We start from the raw sequence: 20,560 nt of genomic DNA, 5'->3' as shown, positions 1-20,560 counted from the left end.
CAATGTCATAACTGTTTTACGTTCATGACTAACTCCAATTATAATAGTAATAAGTGGCAATCAATTTACAAAAGCATCCTAGATTTTTTTTTAATAATTCTCATTTTCATAACATTTAACATCCACAACTGAATAATGCTAATCTGTTATTTGTGCTTTTAATACAAAGTAATGCTTTTTAACTAATTTACTCCGTCAATTCTGCCTTTGTACCAGCTTGCTTGCAAAACATACTTTTATTGGTTTGTATATAATGTACTTAGTTGGGGCGGCCACGGTGGTGCAGCGGTTAGCGTTGCTGCCTCACAGCAAGAGGTTCTCTGGTTCTATTCTCGGCTGGGGTGCCTTCTGTGCGGAGTCTGCATGTCCTCCCTGTGGTCACATGGGTTTCCACTGGGTGCTCCGGTTTCCTCCCACATCACAAAGACATGCTGTAGGTGGATTGGATACTCTAAATTGGCCCTAGGTGTGAGTGTGTGCCTTCTGTGGAAGGTTGGGCGCCGCGACACCATAAAACTCCACTGCCAATCATGAGCAGACAGGTGTTCCGCTGTGGCGAACCCTAACCAGGAAAAGCCAAAAGAAGAAGTATATAATGTACTTAGTTATTTATCTTTCTAAACTCTGTTTTACTGACTGCATTATTTTTTCATTTTAGTTCTGATTGTCATCATTTTTTAAATATAAATAAATTTTTAAATATGAAAAACTCCTGTTGTTTTTTCTTGATTGATTCTGACTTCTGACAACAAAAAACAGATTTCATTGTGGTGATTGTTTGAAAATGCAGTTTAAATTGTATTTCTTTGCTGCACCTCAAAAGCATGGTCTAGTAAATTAAAGACCTTTACTGCATCAGGGAATTATGTCAAAAGATTAGTTGTGTAAAACCTTACCATAACCATAGATGTCCTTTTCTTCCATGTTGCAGTATTCTCACTGTGGGATCCTCTGCCTCAGGCGACCTGAACGTCTGGCGGCTATGCAGAAGCTTAAGCCTAGTTGCTGCTAGGTGTGTGGGACGTCACACACAGGGCCATAAACCATGGGTCTTAAATGCGACGTCTGCACACACACAGATCTCAGAACTGACTGCCCATTCGGACAACAGACTAAGATGAACAAGCAAGATGCCATCCAGAGAGGGTAAATGTGATTAAGGGGGATAGGAGGGAGGGCAAGAATACTGCAACATGGAAGAGAGGGACATCTATAGTTATAGTAAGGTTGTACACAACTAATCTATGTCCGTCTGTCCTCATTTTGCAGTATTCTCACTGTGGGAGAGTACCACAGTTCATGTTGAGGAGAAAGTAGAGGAAGAAATAGCAATCTCCAGGAAGCCATGGAGGATGGCCCCAGCAAATCCTGCCCTGGCCCTGGATATGTTGTCTAATTTTTAATGTTTGGTAAAAGTATGTACAGAGAACCATGTGTCTGCCTCTAGTATGGTGGCCATATCCAGGCCTTTGAGAAAGGTCCCTGAAGAGTCCACTGCTGTAGTAGAATGTGCTTTAACATTGTAGGGCAAGTCTTTGCCATGACAGGAGTAGCAGAAGGCAGTAATTTTTTGTATTCCGGACAATATTGTCTGTTTGGAAACAACTTTCCCCAGGGCTCTGGGGTGAAAAGATACAAAGAGCTGACTGGACCTTCTAATGCTCTTGGTCTTGTCCAGGTAAAATCTTAATTGTCTGCGGACATCAAGCACTCTCTCACTGTCATTTTGTGGTGAAGGGAAGAAGGTGGGTAAATGAAGAGACTGGTTGAAGGACAGTTCATTAACCAGTTTGGACATGAAGGAAGGATTTGTGGGAATGGTTACCCTGTCTTTGTGGAAGATTGTGTAGGGTGGGGATGCCATGAGCGCTTGCAGCTCAGACACTACTAGCCAAAGTAAGGGCTACTAATAGGACATACTTCCAGGTACACATCTGCTGAGAGACGGAGCTTGCAGGTTCAAAGGGAGTCATGGTGAATTTTTCCAGTACGTAGTTCAAGTCCTGGGCTGAGGGGAACATGTTTCCTTGGTGGTTTGACATGGAGAGCCCCCTTCAGGAAAAGTTTGACCTCCAGTCTGGAAAGGGGGGGGGGTCATAGGTAAGCAGACTAAAATGGCAGATAAGTGGACTTTCACTGAAGAGTATGAAAGTTCTGATTTTAGGAGCTCACATATATAGGCTAGAACTAGGGATACATCCGCTTGGAAGGGGTCTAGCTACCTTTGGAGACACCATTTGGAGAACCTTTTCCATTTGGAAATGTAGGCACTTGTGGTAGTGGATTTCCTGGCCTCCTGCAGGATGGATAGCATGTCTTCTGAGTACAGGTGTCTGAATGGGATCAGAAGTTTATCAACCACAGGGTTAGACTGAATGTTTCCAGGTGTGGATGAATCGGGGATCCCTTCTGTTGTGTGAGCAGGTCCACCTTGTGAGGCAGCTTGTGGTGATTACCCTTGGCAAGAGATAGAAGAAAGGGGGAATCAATGCTGCCTTGGCTAATAGGGGGTTACCCGCAAGATTTTTGGCTTGTCCTTCTGGATTTTCAGTAGGACTTTCTGAATGAGTGGGAAGGGTGGGAATGCATAAAAGAACAGTCCCTTCCAAGAAATTGAGAAGGCATCCACTCTCCATCCTAGTGGGGAGGCTGTTCTGGAGCAGAATAGCTGCAGTTGTCTGTTTTGAGGGGAGGCAAACAGCTCTATCTGTGGTATGCCCCAGTGGTGTCCAGAGTCTAAGAGCACATCTCTGTGTACCATCCACTCGTGATGTTGAGAGAAGGATCTACTGAGGGCATCAGCTTGATGGTTGTCTTGGGATGGAATGTAGACCACCTGTAGTGTGACATTGTACTGTGTGGCCAACTCCCATGCCTGTATTGCAACTGTGCAGAGTAAATAGGATCTGCCCCCCCCGTTTGTTGATGTACCACATCACAGTTGTGTTGTCTGTGAAGATTTGGCGGGGGCCTGGTTGGATAAGAGGGAGGAAGATTTGAAAGGCTAGAAGGGGAGTGGTCATCTCCCTCACGTTGATATTTTGTCTGAAGAGAGAGCTCCCATTGACCCTGCACCTTGAGGCTGTTCATAGTGCCCCCCCCACTCTAGATCCAAGGCATCTGTGTGCATAGATTGCTCTGGCATGGTGAGTTGCAGAGGTAGTTCTGGATTCTGGTTTACTTTTTGGATCCACCACCTCGGCTCTGTCTTTAGGCAGGATAGGAGGGGCACCTGAAAGTTCAGAGGGTGATTGTGTTATGACCAGACATTTTTTTTTTTTTAAGTACCACTGGAACTTTGTCATGTGCAGCCTGGCTAGAGGTAGTGTAGGAAGAGTAGCTGACATGAGGCTTAGAAGATGGAGGAACTGCCTGGCAGAGATGTGGTTTACCAGAAGTAGCTCCTGGAAGAAGTTGGTTCGGAAGTGGAGTTGGTTAGGGGTGGTTAGGGCGTCCTGTGGAAGGAAGGCATTCATCAGGTCTGTTCTTATCTTGCAGCCCAAGAAGGTTTGGTCTTTGGTTGGGGTGAGGGAGGACTTTCAGGTTGAGAGTTAACCCCAAGCTCTGCAGCAGGGACATAGTGAATTTTAAGTGGGTCCTGAGTGTATTTTCCTCTTTTACTAAAATGATTAGGTCGTCCGGTTAAGGGTAAATTTGTAAGCCTTTGGTTCTGCAGTAGGTTATTGCTGAACACTTTTGAAGACCCTTGGTGCAGTAGATAAACCAAAAGGCAAGGCAGTAAACTGAAAATGTGAGGTTGGCACAGCAAATCATAAAAACCTCCTGTATTGTGGATGAATGGAAATATGGAGGTATGCCTCCTTCAGGTCCAAAGAGGCCTTGAACACTCTGGGTGACAGTAGTGGAAGAAGGGTTTGAAGGGATAACATTCTGAAAGAAGAGATCTGCCGGAAGGGATTTGGCAGGGACAAGTCCAGAATGTGCTTCAAAGGGCCATCCTATTTTTGGGACTAGAAAAAGCCTGGAAAAGAACCCCCGACCTTCTTGGCCTGAGGGGACCCTTTTTGTGGTCCCTTGTGAGAGTAGATCTTGGATGATCTTGGGGATAAGATGTAGCTGTATTCTGGAGGGAAGGGGGGGGTAGCGTTCTTTCTGGATCCCTTCCTGTGCCTTGAAGAAGAGGAGGAAGATGGGGCAGGAGCCCTCCTGACAAAGATGAGCTTGGCTGAGTAGTTTCTATAGAACTTTGGTATAGGTGAGACCAGTAAATGTTTGAGGTCCTGAAGTTTTGTTTTTTCTTGGAGGCTTTTAAACAGCTCAGCAGACTGTTTGTCAGCTAAGGAGTTTGTCTAGGGGTGCATCCAAGATTTTGTTCTTAAAATCATCAGACAGAGGCTGTAGTCTGACCCAGGAGTATCTGTGGAGAACAGAAGCTGAAGCAGCGGATCTAGCTGAAGCCTCAGCAGCATCATAGCTGCACTTTATAGAATGTCAACGTGTGCTGCTAATGAGAGCCTAGATGCAACCTGTGTTTTGTTAGCTGAGTCAGGCAAGTTAGAAAGTAAAGAAGTTGCCTGGGCAGCCAAGTCTAGGGTATATTTAACCATGTGGGTCTGATAATTGATTGCCCTGAAGGCTAGTGTGGAAGAAGTGTAAATCTTTTTTTTTCCCAGTCTGTCCATGACCTTACTGTTTTTGTCAGATGGCAGAAGGGAGGAAGAAGGAATTTGTCTGGATTGTTTATCTGGGGCCACTGCAATGACTGCATTATCTGCCGTAGGAGGCTTGATGAGGTACTTGTGGTGAACAGGGACTTTATAGAACCTGTCAGTCTCTTGGGTGCTGGGGACTGTGATTCAGAGGTCTTGGAGGCTGCAGCAAATGCATCCAAGTAAGCTGGAATCACAGGGGAAATTGCAGAGGGGGAGGGTGACTCCATTTGATGCAGTTCAAAGTACCTCTTTTGAACCTCAGCCATCTGCATGGCATCCCATTTAAAATACTCCCTCCTTTTGGATATAGTCTCCCCAAAAGAACGGGTCTATATTACATTGATGAACGCTTAAATGTTCGACTCTCTAAAGGTCGACCTTTAGAGATCGAACAGTTGAGTGTTCAAAAATGTAATTAAAAAAAAGAAAGAAAGAAAAAAAAGTAAAATGAAAGTGTTTTAGCAGGGGGGCAAGCCCCCCCCCCGCTACTTAAATATGCCAACACTGAGATCGCACTTCAGTGCACTATAGTGCGGAAATGGGAAATTTCCCATTCCCTACACTGTAGCTCAATCTCGGAGTTGGTATATTTAAGTAGTGGGGGGTTTGGGGGGGTGCAGGGGGGCTTGCTTACACCCTTTAGTTTTTTTTTCTTTACTTTTATTTTTATTTTTTTTTAATTTTTGAAGATATTCAAACACTTAACTGTTCGATCTCTAAAGGTTGACCTTTAGAGATTTGAACATTTAAGCATTTGTTTATCTAATATAGGCCCAAAAGAAATATCGTGTCTTCTGGTGGGGAGATTCTAAGACTGTTTCCACAAAAGTACCAGCTGAAGTTGCCAGTTCTTCTGGACGTCCCTCAGCTCCTAGACTGGTAGCTGATGGGACGTCCGTCGGAGGGACAGATACAGTAGGCCTTGCAACTTTGGCTTTCCTTGTAGGTGGCTCCACTTTGACAGCCGACTCTGGATCAGTGCCCAAGGCTAATTGCTTTAGACGCTGGTTTTCCAGGAAAAGTTTCAGAGCTGCCAGACTACTACGAAGGGTTTTAGGGACGAACGATTGCCAAATGCTACAGGTCGTATGGTCATGGGACTGGCCTAAGTAAAACAAACAGTGCTCATGGGAATCCTTGTGTGGAATCTGTCATCCGCACTTGCATTTCCCCTGTTTAGATGTCATCTGTTATCTAAATGGGAGCAACAGCAACCTAAGCTCAAGAGAAAACAAAATTTTGTCCAACGGCGTATTTATATTTAGACGTCTTCTGAAGCTCTGAACGATTCGAGCAAGCTGACATTTGACTGCGGCAGAGAAGTTCTGAGGTCTGTGTTTGCAGACATCACATTTAAAGCTCATGATTTATGGCTCTGCGTGTGACATCCCACACACCTAGCAGCAACCAGGCTTAAGCTTTTGCATAGGAGTCGGACATTCGGGTCTCCTGAGGCGGAGGATCCCATAGTGAGAATACTGCAACATGAGAACAGAAGGACATCATTTGATTGTCTAGCTCACTGACACAGATGGAGCCTTGATTGTACACAGTTTGTGACCTGGGTTCTGTTTCTAGCATGGATCGTCAAGGACCCAGTGGGGAGTGTAATGGTGAGAGGTCGTTGCTAATTTGATCTTTCTTGGGTGGGAGTGTTGCATTCTGCTGTAGGATTGTATTCTGAGAAAGGCCTAGAAGTACAGTCCTTAGCACCAACTACTTGAGAGTTTGAACCATCATGGTAAGAGAGTAACTACATTCCACAGTAAGGACACAGTCTGGGGAAAGGGCCTAGATATGCTATCCTAAGCTGTAGAAACGTGTGATGTTTGAACCCACCAAATAATGCATGCATTGTAGCAAAATTATGTGGATTTGAGTAAGTACCAGAATGTGGCATAGCAGGCACTGCAGTCTGCTTGTCAGTGAGCAAGGGGGAATCTCTCTCCAAGATCCCCGCAAATTGCCAAGTTACTGAAGGACTTGGGATGAGAGAAGAGTGAATGAGTCTGTCTGCAAATTCTTTCATGTGGATGAAGATGATGGGGACCAGACAGAAAAATGAGGAAAAAAATGGTGAAAATGAAACACTTGACTCAAGTTATATATTTATTTTGAGTCTGCAGTGTAACTTGGTACCAGAATAGGTTCTTAGGAACCCACTATGGAATATTTTGTGTAATTTTTTCATTCTGATGTCTTGTTTTCTGTCTTCTGCAGATGTTTCCAAAGATCTGTCCTTTGCTCTTACAAGTGGCCAGCACCAGAGCTTGTTTTTTTCTAACTCTGAAATACTTTAGAGTTCCAGCTCATTTTTCAGCTTTCATGTGGTTTCAATCATCAAATGCTGGTGGCAATTTGTAACACAGCTGTGCCACCACTTATTAGGTAGTAACTATGCAGTGTAGAAGTAGCTTTGTGAGAGTAGTGCAATTTTCAGTTTTTTCCACTAGAATCCAGATTGCCCAATTGAAAATTTTACAGACAGGATTACTTCTTCCCTAGTTGGTGTTCACCCTCTATAATCAAAAGATTTACTCTGAAAGAGTAAGAAAATTTGTTAAAAGGTATGTCACACATTGCAGTTAAAAGCTGCTTGTCTCAAGAAAAATAAATCCTGTGTGTATGGAACTTCTCTCCTTTGTCCCCTTCTGAAAGTGTTATGCTTATTTGGCCTGGTTATGCGACACAGTAAGTGAAAATTAAATTTAGAATCAGTAAATTAGTTTTTATGTAACAAGTAGCTTTGTCATGTTATGGCCAGAAAGGAATGACTAGAAGTATAGTTTACTGATTTTAGGGGAATGGACCTGAAAACTGCAGCTGTAGTAATTTAAGGTATGTAGTGAGAGCTTGTGACTTTCAAACTGTTCGGAGTTGTGAACTGTTAAAAGTGGCAATGCGTAATTTTTCTTGCCTGTTATCGTTCTTTGTTTTCCTTACAGGCTTTGGCTCCTCGTCAGGTACTGGATTTGGAAGACTTGATGTTTTCTCAGGGCAGTCATTATATGGCCAATAAACGCTGCCAACTGCCAGATGGTTCTTTCCGCAAACAACGCAAAGGTTATGAAGAAGTACATGTTCCTGCATTGAAACCCAAGCCTTTTGTTGCCGATGAGGTACAGTATGTTTGCCTTTATGAACTGAGGCATGGTGTGCAGTCCATTGTAGCCAAGTTACTGGAAGAAACCTAGCTGTATTAAAAGGCAGTATGCTGGTGGAGTGTTTACCGAATATGCGGATTAAATTAAACATGTCTAATGTTTCATCCTTGCAGCCCATTTTGTTGCTACAATTTGTTTGTATATTTAATGTATGTTAACCAGGTAAGTGGACTGGTCCGAGGACTCTCTTCAGCCATGGCAGGTGCCAAGTAGGCAGATACAGAGTAAAATATTAATACTGAATGTACACATACATAGTACAGTAAAGTATGACAGTAAACACATAATTCATATTTGCACGAATTGAATAGCGTTTAACATGTAAAACTGTACATCAGCAGTGTGGGCTTAATCTAGTTAGAGCAGCAATTCAAAGTACACAGAGTATGTTGGTGGTCTGTTCAGTGCAGTGATAGGAGTGACTGAGAGAGAAAATACACACAAAGATAAGTTTAACACCTATTATATTTGCCTAATTTATCACCCCACATTTAAAAGGATTAGTCAGTCTAGTGAAGATGATGCAGAAGGAGCAAAACAGCAGGACTTTCAAATCAGGTGTTTGCATCCAGTATCTCGTAAGTAGGAATATTTGTTTTCATTAATACCCGCTTTCTTGTATTGCTTCTTTGGACATTTCTCTCTCCATTTTGTTACTGGTGTTTTTCTCTCTCTAATATAATTGTGATTCTGAATCTACTTAACTTTCTTTGCTGTAACACTGTGCTGCATAGTTCATAGTTTTTTTAGCTTTTATAAATATAGTGTTATTCTTTGTTTGGTTCCTCTTAGGTTTGGTGATAAACCTTTTGATATGCTGTCTACATAACCGGTGCCATGTTTCATATTGTATGTTCCTGACATTCAGTACAGGAGTCACTTACCCCTTGGCCTTTTATTGAACATCCCCCTTTGAACCTCATGACCTGTGTACTTGCTGGTTTTGTGATGTTATTGGATAGTACAATAACGGTACCCATTTTCTTGAATTACTACCATTACCACCATCCTAGTGTTCCATGTCTACTTACATCATTTGTAGTCTGTGTGGCATTTTAGGGTTTTTATACCTTCATTTTTTTGTGACATACGTTACTGCATCTTTTGGATCCTTCAGGCAGAATACTTGTCCCCTTGCTCTTTTGTTGTATATTACTGTAGTGGCAGTAAATGGCCTGGTTGCAATAGTGAACTTTGAAGCTTCTCACTTCATTTTCCCCTACTGTTGATTATTAATTGCAGTAGAACTGCAAAGAAATGCTTCTGGTTGAGTGTGAGTGGCTGCATTCATAGTTCTAAATAAAATAGTTCAGGTTTAGGCATTCATCTCATGCAGGATATGACTGCAAAATAATTTCTTCCACTTACCTTTGTGACTGGTCTCTTTGTAACCTGTATGATGTACTGAATTTGTCCCATTCATAACTCATGACCTTTGAACAGAATGTTATGACAAGCTACAGGTAAGCAGTAGTACGGTAGAGGCATGACTGATCAGATGTGTTTGCAGGTAAGTATGGTACACCTCTGAGTGGACAAAGCGGTGTATGTAACATTGAGCATTTGAGTGGTTAGTACTTTTTACTGCCGTGATTGACTTGACTGTAATTGTTTTACTTGCCTAGGAAAGGGTTGAGACAATTGAAAATGTAGAACATGCTCTGTAGTAGCCATGTGTACATTTTAAGGACCTGTAAAGGAGTTGGAATTCTTCACACTGGCTGTGTTGTGAACAGAAACATGCTTGTTATGATTACGGATATTGGATTATTAATTGGAATCTGAGATGGAGGCATTTTACGGGATTTACAAGGCAGTATTTAGTGGAATGTACGTAATTGTTTTTTAAGTAGGTACTGAAACAGAATTTTAGCAGCATGGAAGGTGATTGAGTTAGCTTTCAGTTCTGTAAATACTGTGTTTGTATACAAATATTTGTTAATACAGTCCTAGTGTTTTCGGTATGATATAAGTCCCCCCCCCATTTTGTTTAAATTTTTATGTCTTTGTGTGTACATAAAGCCTACTCCGTTAACAGTCTGTGAGAATTCGATATACTCTCCCCATTTTATAAAATATTCCTCTGAGATAATTTGTTTTCATGTTCAGTGGACTGGCAGTTGTACAGTGCTTACTGTGAAACAGGATAGCATCAGTAGATGTACAAGTAGTTATGACATAAGTTTAACACAATGTGGGCCCTGCCCCCCCCTAGAAATCTGACGTTACAAGTTGTGCTGAAGCTCTTAATGGTGTTATTCAGGTGTCCTAGTGAAATGGAAGGTACATGTGTAAAACATGTGAACCTGTAAAGCAGCTGGTTGTAAGAAACAGTAATTTGTTCAGTAACATTTGTGGACAGTGGCAGCTTTTATTTTTTTTTAATAGTGACTGTACTTTTTACAAAAAAATGAAAGACTACCAAATGTATTTCACAAATGGATGGCACAATATACTAGGTTGAATGCAGGCAGGAAGTTTTGTTGCTTAACACAGAATTTTCAGCTACTAGGAGTGTTTTAATGTTTCAGTTTTACTTAAAATAGTTTGGTGACTAGAAAAACAACCTTTTAGTGTTGACTTAGTCACAATAAAACATTTTTTTATAATGAACTTCAATTTCTTTAAGTTCTGTGCAAATTAGTTGAAGCTTGCATTAGATAACATAAAATGGAGTGCACTGTTGCAGTTTTCCTCAGAGCTGATAGATAGCAGACTATCCTGTTCTTCTCAGCCACATTCCTCCTTCTCTTCATCTTTCCCTATACCTTCCAGATTGGTTAAAGATTACTCTGGATTCCTGGGTTCTTTCCATTATCCGCCTAAGGTATTACATGGTCTGGAAATCTCTTGCCCCTTTCCTCAGCCCCATCAGAAACAGTTGCAGGAAGTTTCAGTTTCTCAAAGGAGGAAGGGATTTTACTCCAGAATCTTTTTTGTTCCCAGGAAAGAGGGCACTTGGAGACCCATTCTAGACCTGTCATTTAAACACCTTTCTGAAGGTCCCTTCTTTTCGGATGTTTTTCCTTCAGACCTTGTTCCCTCTGCTGCTTCCTCAATGATTTTTTAGTGTCTCTGGACCTCAAAGATGCTTATCTTCACCTTCTTATTCATCCTTATTTTGGGAAGTTTTTACATCTCGCTGCTTCCTGGCATCTTCATTTCTCTGCTTTGTCCTTTCTACTGCCCCAAGGGTATTCACCATTTGCCTCACTCCTTTGATTGCAGGCTGAGGGGGATACAAATATTTCTCTGCTTAGATCTCCTGCTTCAGGCATCCTCTGCAGAGGTTCTACTGCAGCATCTTCACTTTGCAATTTTCTTTCTGCAAAGCCTGACGTTCACTTTAAATCTCCAGAAGTCCTTTCTGACTCCTTCACAGGATCATGTATTTCTGGAGTGCAGGATCCAGACTGTTTTAATGCTGGCATCCCTGCCTCTTCCCAAGGCCTTGACTCTCATTTCTTTCTTTCGGCCCCTTCTTCCTCTGGCCTTAATCACAGCAAAGGAGGTTCTGGTTCTGGTTCTGGTTTTATGGTCTTCACCATTCCTGTGCTCCCTTTTGCCAAACTCCACATGGGAAAACCTCAGTGGTTTCTTAAGTCAGTTTGACTTCAACAGTCTCATCCCCTGGACTTCAAACCTCAAGCTGGAATTTCAGTGTTAGATTCAGCAGTTGAGTCTCAATCCAGGGCTCCTTTTTCTACCCCTCTCTTCCCTGTCAGGAACTGTTCAGAGACACTTCAGAAGTGGGATGAGGGGGCATCCTATGACTCTGTAAAGGTGCAGGCTCCTTGATTTGCCTCAACGAAGGAAAGACTGCAACATCAAGAAGATGACCGTTCTTCCGCTGGCTCTTCAAGCATTTCATCCTCTGTTCTCCCCAGGGCCTCTCAAGGTATTTACAGGGAATACCACAGTGATGTGGTATGTCAACAAGCAAGGGGGGGGGGGAATCTTACCTCCTTTGCCCGTTGGCTCTTTTTAGTGTGGGAGCTAGCTATCCAGTATCGTGTGATCCTTCAGGCGGTTTATATACCCAGGGCAGAACATTGTGGCAGACTGTGCAGGTCCATAACACAGTCTCATGAGTGGATGCTTCACGAGGATATGTTTCTGGACATTGTCCACCAGTGGAATACTCCTCGGGTAGATCTATTTGCCTTCTCTCTGAACAGACAACTTCCTCTTTTTTATGCTAGAGTCCCAAGTCCTCTGGTCTAGAAGGTGGACGCCCTCTAGGATGCTCCCAAAGTGTTGTTGGTGATTTCCTTTTGGCCCAGACAGCATTAGATGTTGTTAGTGTTTCTCTGTTGCAGTCCTCACACTTGGCTTATCTGTCTGCAGGTAGCCCTCAGTCGGCCCGAATACCAGTCTTGGGATTTCTGCGTCGGATGCTGTCACCTCTTCCTTGACGTCCGGTCGTCAGGGGTATAAAACATGCAGCAGACACCATTACATCAGTCTTTCTTGCCGTGGAGGAGCCGAAAGCAGAAGCAGTTCGCAAGTGCCATTTGGCTGCTACCTGAAATTTTAGTTTTTCGAGTTTCAAACCTGAAGTCTTGTAAAGCTAAGTACCCTGTTAGTGATCTTTTTTTCTTGCTCTAACTGATATCAGAAAAAGTTAACAATTGTCTTGCCTGTGGAAAGCAAGTTCCTCACAGAGATTTCCATTCTTACTGCGTCACCTCTTTAGGCCCAGACCATGACGTCCCTCACTGTCTGTTTTGTGCCTTAATGCCTGAGCCATTCGTTGTCTGGCTATCTTTGTCGCTAAATTCTTTCTCTCTAGTTCTCCATATTCCATAATGGCTTTGATGAGCCATCCTGACTACCGATCTTCCGAAAAAAAACGTAAGGATAAAGACAGACTGCATAGGTCCAAAACTGCCGATGACTCTTCCATTAAGCTAGTCGCCAGTCCAACGGTACTCAGTGAGGTGCCTTTGCAGCCCCTGATACCCACTTATACAGATTCGCAGGCTTCTGCTGAGACCCATTCAGAGTCCGATATGCCGCGAGGTGTCCTTCAACTATGGAACCTGTGGATGTTTCTACCTTGGATGGGTCTGGAGCCGCTGTGCAGGCAACGGCTTCTGAGGGTGTATTCCGGCTACCAATGTTCGTATTAAACCGACAACTTCGTTTTTAGCTGAAACTACAGAGTTTCTCAGGCCCACAGTTCGCACTACTCCTAGAAAACCAATGACATGCTCAAGCTCCCATGCCACATAAACAAATGCTTAAAATGGCTGAAGACCTTATTTCTCTAATCAGGGGAAGCCAGCCTTCCCCTCCTAAAAGACAAAGAATTGAATTTCCTTTTGATTCTACAGACCAGGAGTCCAATGACTCTGACCCTTCTGATTACCAGGGCATACCCTTATCAACCTATGAGGATTCAGATGCAGAGGAATCCATTCCATCTGCCTCCCCTCCAGAGGATTTTTCTTTTTGTCAAACCTTGCATACTTTGAGAGCATTTCTCCTGGGAATGCCTGGACTGTCCTCACTCCAAAAGGAGACTCAGAGAATTTTTAGATTTGCCTCAGCACAGCCCTCTAGGTATACCCCCTGTCCTGGATATTGCAAATGATGTCTTCATGGAATCCAGTCTTACTCCTGACACTTTACTACTAGCCCCTAGAAAACCTGACGGGTACTACAGAGTACCTGAGTCTCACAAATTTCTCGTTAAGAATCCTACTGTGGATCCAGAGACCATTTCCCACAGACTTAAAGGCATTAAGGCTACTACAGCCAAAAACCCTACCCTTTCAGACATGGATTTAAGAGCTTTAGACAGATTGGGTTCACATGTTGAAATACCAGCAACATATTATGGAACTAATTAAACAAATAATGGTGTCACTTCCAGATTGTGCAGAAAATAAAGATTTACAAGAGATAATGCATTCTGCAAACCAAGTAAGTACATACTTTGCAGTGTGGTTTTGATGCCTTAGAAGCATCTTGCAGGGCTGTAGTCACTGGGTCTGTACTGAGAAGGCATGCTTGGCTGAAGGAACAAATCTTGCCAGACCGTGTCAAAGCAAAATTACTAGATACTCCATTAAATCAGGCCCATTTGTTTGGCACCAAAGCAAAAGAAGTTTTTAAAAAGATGGAGGAAAAAGCTAAGTCTATGCAAACTGTCAAAGATTTCTTACAGGTGCAGCCACCTAGATTCAGTAGGCATTGGCCTTCAGAAAACTGGTCCTTTCCAGTCCCTCCCAGGCCTTCTTAGCCCAAACCCAGGGGAAACAGACCACCAAGACTACAGTCTCTGGGTATGCAGAGATCTAAACAATGGAGTGCTCCTGCCTCAAAAGCAGGGAGTGGTAAACCACCCCCTTATGGAAAAAGTTCACAATGACTTTTCAGTTATCCTTCCCAGCCATGCCCAAGTACTTGCACCCCTAAGAGGAAAACTTGCCCTTCATGCAAAAAAAAAAATGGATGTCCATTACTCAGGACCGATGAGTTTTAAACATTGTATCCTAGGGATACAGACTGTACTTCCATTCACTGCCAACCCCAAGCGGGTTGCCAGACCTTCCTCCAAACCAGTGGGCAGAGGCTCAAAAGCAAGTACTTTCCCTTTTCAGTATCAGGACTGTTCATCCTGTTCCAGTAGAACAAAGGGGATAGGGTTTCTACTCCAGACTGTTCCTGTTGCCCAGAAAAGAGAGCTCTTGGCGCCCTATCCTGGATCTATCAATTCTCAACACCTTTCTGGTGGTCCCAAAATTCAAAATGCTTACACTGCAACAGCTTCTTCCTATTCTAGCCAAGGATGCCTGGTTAGTCACCCTAGACTTAAAAGAAGATTATCGGTACATCCCCATAAGGGAGTCTTGCAGGAAATATCTACGTTTCAGGGCAGGCTGTATGCACCATCAGTTCTCTGCACTTCCCTTTGGCTTATCTACTGTGCCCAGAGTATTCACAAAGTGCCTGGCTCCAGCCGTTGCATACTGCAGGCAGAGAAATATTCAAATTTACCCATACTGGACGATTACCTGATTCAGGCGGACAGTCAGAAATTGCTACTTCAACACCTGGCGTTTGTAAAAAGTCTCCTAACTTCACTGGGGTACACCATCAACAAAAATAAATCACAAATGCTGCCCAATCAAAAAATTGTATTCCTGGGAGCAGGCTTGAACACAACTTCCCAGATGGCATTCCTCACTCCAGAAAAGCAGGTCTATTTGACAAACTACTTCAAACTAATGGCCACCAAAACCCAGCTATCTGCAAGGAAAATGCTGCAAGCCCTAGGGTTCGTGGCCTCATGTATTCTGCTAATTCCATATGCAAGACTGCATATGAGGAAACTTCAATGGTACTTGAAAAGTCTCTGGTGTCAACATTCTCAGGACCCTGGAAACAGTGATTCCTGTCATACCTTGTCTAAGCGCAGAGTTCCTTTGGTAGGCAGAGGTATGCAACCACAACAAGGGACTCCCTTTCACTCAACCCCTCGCCGCCCAAACCCTGACAACAGACTCATCAGACTATGCATGGGGGCTCACATGGCAGGCAAACGGAGCCCAGGACAAATTCTCCTGCACATCAATCAAAAAGAGATGCTAGCTCTGACGGCCTTCAAATACCTTATCCTTCCAGGCAGTTCGTGATAAAGACAGACAACACCACAGTTGTGGTACATAAACAAGCAGGGGGGAACTCATTCTTACCACTATGCAGGTTAACCATGGCCCTGTGGAACACAGCCTTGAGCAACCAAGTGCACCTACAAGCTCAATTCCTGCCATGCAGACAAAATTCACTGGCCAGATGACTTAAGTAAAAATCTGCTGGACCCACACAAGTAGAAAATGGAACCCAACTCATTCAAACTTCTAATCCAGAGGTGGGGGACACCAGAGGGTGACCTCTTTGCCTCCCTCCAAGACCACCAGTTGAGCAAATTTTGCACCATGAACCCTCACAGGAGGGCCTGGAAGGTGGATACCCTGTCCTTCACTTGGGAAAACCTCTCCATTTATGCCTTTTCACCCCTGCCCCTCCACTCAAAAGTACTACTCAAGATCAAGCAGGACAGGCCAAGGGCAATCCTTATTGCCTCAGACTGGCCACGCCAACACTGGTACCCACTCCTATGCAGTCTGACAGCAGTGCCACCTTGACACCTACATCAGATACATTCCCTGCTGTCTCGGCAGGAGGGACAAATTTTGCATCCACAACTGCAAACCCTAAACCTTGCAGCTTGGCTTATCCCCTGAATACACCACCAGCAATCCTCAGCAAAGAGGTGCTGGACGTCATCCTTGAGGCCAGAAGGCCTAGTACTAGGAAATCCTATGCTGAAAATTGGAAAAGATATTGTTCTTGGAGTCGGTCTCAAGGTAAGGACACAGCCATGCCCACCTTTACCTCAAATCCCTGATTACCTAGCAGAGCTGCTCCACAGAGGCCTCCTGTCCTTCTCATCCATTAAGATTCATGCCTCTGCCATCTCAGCTCATTATAATACTGAGCCACCTCTCTTTTTTCTCACCCTCTCATCAAACAGTTCCTGAGAGGAGCTAATAATTTAAGGTGCCCTAGGAGAGCTCACACCCCTACCTGGGACCTTTAACTTTGTACTGGATAAGCTCACGTTTCCCTCTTTTGAACCTGCTGCTTCAGCAGAGTTAAAATTCCTCTCTTGGAAAGCAGCCTTGCTTCTAGCCATTACTTCAGCAAGAAGAGTGTCTGAGTTACAGGCACTAATGGCTGTGGAACCCTTCATTATTTTTCATGCTGACAGGGTTTCCCTCAGGACTAGCCCTTCCTCTATGCCCAAGGTGGTATTCATTGTGGCTCTAAACCAATTCATCCATTTGCCAACCTTCTTACCTAATCCTCAGAATAAAGGGGAAAGGATCCTGCACTCCTTGGACGTGCACAGACTGCTCAGGTTCTACCTTGACAGGACTAAACCTTTCAGAAAATCTGACCAGCTGCTAGTCAGCTTTGCTACAGGGGCAGGAGGCAAGGCCATTTCAAAGCAAACCCTTTCCAAATGGATAGCACACTGCATCCATTTCTGCTGCAAGCACCATGGAAAACTTACCCCCACAGGGGATCAGAACACATCCCACTAGGGCTACTTCAACCTCTACAGCGTTTCTCAGGGGAGTCCCTTCCAGGGACATCCTGGAAGCTGCAACCTGGAGTTCTGTACACACCTTCACCAAGCATTACCACTTACCTTCACCAAGCATTACCACTTATCTATTTTTTCTAAATCCAGAGCTGGATTTGCTACAGCAGTCTTACAAGGCCTGCTAGCCAACTCTAGCACTTCTGGACTGCCTCCACCCTTTCTCAGCTTTGGCAATCAACCCGTGTGTGATGACTGCAACAGTGAAACACGAAGAACATAGTACAGTTGTGTACACTTACCATAAATGTAGATGTTCGACTGTATTCACTGTTGCAGTCCTGGTTTCCCTCCCTCCAGCCTCCTGGCTTTCTCTATCCTTTCTACGTACCCTCTTTATGGCCATCTTTTATGGCAGGCATATTTACTTTTTACTGGAGGTGTTCCACACCATGTAATAACTTCCTATTTTGGGGGCTCCTGACATTTGGGGAAGAAAAACTGATGTAATGGCGTCGGCTGCATGTTTTATACCCCTGATTACCTGACGTCATGGAAGAGGCGACAGCATCTGACACAGAAATCCCAAGACTCTGGTATTCGGGCCGACTGTGGGCTACCTGCAGGCAGATAACCCAAGTGTGATGGCTGCAACAGTGAATACACTCTAACATCTACGTTTATGGTAAGTGTACACAACTGTACTTTCCCTCTTCTGCATTTAGCCAAGGGAATCATCACAAGTTACCTAACAGTGTGGACCTACTCACACAAGACAAGGGATCTCTCATCCATCCTCACCTGTCCACTCTTGAACTGACACTGTGGGTGATAGGATTTTGATTCCACACAGACACCCTTTTTCTGAGGACATCCTTAGGGTCCCGCAGGAGGCCAGGAAGCCCACAACTAGGAAATCCTACTTCTCCAATTGGAAGAGGTTTTCTGTTTCATGTCTCTCTTTCAACCTGGATCTACTTACTGTGACTGTTTGTTTTTGTTCTGTCTTATTTGTGTAAACTACACAGTCCTGGGTTGGCTTATTATTTTAAAGCTCACTTAGCAGTTCTCTGCTTGTCTGCCTTACCATTTCTTAAAGGCATCCTTCATATCTGACCCCCCATGAAGCCTGCCCCTCCTCCCTGCGATCTTAATTTTGTTTTAGAAAAATTGACCCAGGCTCTTTTTGATCCTGTAGCTTCAGCTTTCTTATAGCATTGTTCTTGGAAGACTGAACTTCAAGCCCTTATGACTTGTCTTGGTTTTTAGTTTTTCTTAAGGACAGTGTGTCCCTTAATACTAATCTTCCTTTTATGCTTAAGGTTAGTCATTGAGTTTTTTCTTCATTAGTCTATTCATTTTCCCACTTTTTCCCTTCTACGCAATCTGCTAGTGAGAAGCTGCTGCATGCTTTGGATGTCCATAGACCACTCAGATTTTATTTGGATAAGACGAAGACTTTTCTTAAATCTGATCAGCTCTTTGATTCCTTTCATCCTAGGTCCTTAGGTTTGGCTGTTTCCAAGCTATTTCTTCTTGGATTTCTAAAACTGCTTCATTTTGTTATGCCTTCCATGGCAAGAACCCTTTAAGGCTCATTCTACTAGGTCTGTGGCTTCTGCTGCTTTTTTTTCCAAGTGTTTAGACACTCACTGTATTCTTGAGGCAGCCTGGACTTCTGTGCATACATTTACCAAGCACTATAAGTTGGATCTGATTTCCAGAGCTAGAACTGGGCTTGCTAGGACCATTCTCCATGGGTTCCTGGAGAGGTCTGCTGTTCCATCCTCCTCCCTGTCTTCTGAGCTTTTGCACTCTCCCTATTGTAAAGAATACTGCAACAGTGAAATGGAAAAACATAGTACAGTTTTGTAAGATCTTATCATAACAGTAGATGTCCTTCACTGTTATGGTATTCACTCCCTCCCTTCTCCCTCTGGTTCTTTTTTCTTCTGGATATACTGGTTACCTCTTTTCCTTGGACTGGTATTCTTACTGGGATCCTCTGTTCTGAGGATTGTGCATTCAGATGTTCTGAGGATGGTGCATTCAGATGTCACCTTTATGCCCTATGCAACACGCAGGGAGTATATGTGTGATGTACGGCGTACCTTAAAGCAACCTAAAGGTTTTGGTGTGTTGTCTTTTTCTCTTCATGTTGATGTATTTCTTACAACAGGGATCTCAACATAAAGCCATCTACAGCTATTTTAACATCTTGCACTACTGTACTTTTTCTGGCTTTACTTTTAACATTTCAGTCCAGATTTATTTCTTGGTTCTATATACTTGGACTTGGAGTGAGTGCTGGACTGAATGAAGATTAATGAATTTATTCTTTTCAATATTTGGTATAATGACATGGCTAAGTGTATGATCAGATATTTAAGCACTAATTCTGAGATAATTTCTGCTGTGCTTTTTATATTGTGTATATGATGTGTTGTCAGTTAACACAGTAATATTAGTCTGAATACTGGTTTTGCTGTTAGGATTTTTTTCAGGAATTTTTCATATGACGTTTTTGTTTAGCCCTTTGTTGGGACCCCTGTTAATGTCTGTAGGTTAAGATGGTTAGGGATACTCAGCCAGCATAATACTAGATGCAACTGTTCTGTGGCATGAGGTCTGCCTCCTTGCTCTTTGTCTATATACCTTTATTCGAGTGTCTTACTTCTGCTGCCCTGTTGTGAAATCCTTAGTGAGCAGAAGTCACCTACAACTTTGTCCAGTATGTGGGGAGTCTTTAGAATACCTCAGTTGGATAGGACGTATGATGCATTTATCAACAATGCCTTGGAGGAGCTAACAAATGGTCTATCATTGTTTTTGACTTGTGATGTTAATTTTGCATTAGAAATGGAGGTGTGGTTAGCTGGAAAATTAGATCTGTCCTCTAGATACCACTCTTCCCTGAACTACAATATTGTTCATTTCCTAATGATTAGTAAAATTTGCAAGGGTGTAACCATCTATTTTGTGTGTGTTGTGTTGAGTCGTAGTCCTGACAGACTGATTTGATCTTTTGATTTTGGTCTTGAAGTTGGAACAAAACTATGGATACTTTTATTTTGATATGTCACTGTGTACAAATGTTCATGGACACACAGCATAATAGGTATTGTCTTCTCACTGTGGCTCCCACCTGTATGAAAGGGATGTATTCAGTCTAGTACTACTTAGTACACTAGTCTTGCATATCCTCTCTCACTTTGGTCTCTCCAAGTATTTCTGAAGATATAATTTTTTGTTGTACCTCTGTCTTGATTAACATGTTTTAGATCCCAGTAGTCTTGTCTTATTTTTGATGCATTTATTTTCCATTTCTTGGCAGTGGTCTCTCAACTTTTTTTGTGTATAATTTTTATGAACCATATCTGCCTGGTGTAATAAGCCACTGTTGCACTGATTCCACGGTTAAATTAATCAGTAACCTTCAAGAGTAAATTTTGCTGCTGTGATGACATTATTCTAGTGGAGCACCTCAGGACTTGCCGTAACATTACTGCCACGGTTCATAAATGGTTTATACAGTCTATGTCTAGAAAAATCACAGGAAGCTCTTTTGGATAACGTGTTTTTGAGTTGAGGAGGGCCTCAAGACT

At 43.1% G+C, this 20,560-nt stretch overlaps 1 protein-coding gene across 2 annotated transcripts in view; it reads left to right on the top strand.

Moving 5' to 3' along the window:
* SNRNP200 (small nuclear ribonucleoprotein U5 subunit 200) overlaps positions 1-20,560 on the top strand; it is a 1,344,735-nt gene that overhangs the window by 204,628 nt on the left and 1,119,547 nt on the right. For both annotated transcript variants that reach the window (XM_044084204.1, XM_044084205.1), the window contains one exon: positions 7,619-7,792. In XM_044084204.1, the coding sequence (XP_043940139.1) occupies positions 7,619-7,792 (174 nt within the window). The remainder of the gene's footprint in view (positions 1-7,618; positions 7,793-20,560) is intronic.

This window comes from Protopterus annectens, chromosome 9.part0 (assembly GCF_019279795.1).
Source record: "Protopterus annectens isolate FY-2018-M chromosome 9.part0, PAN1.0, whole genome shotgun sequence".
NCBI classification, from domain to species: domain Eukaryota; kingdom Metazoa; phylum Chordata; order Ceratodontiformes; family Protopteridae; genus Protopterus; species Protopterus annectens.
The sequence above is the reverse complement of the archived record's forward strand: the minus strand, read 5'-3'. Positions and strand labels throughout refer to the sequence as shown.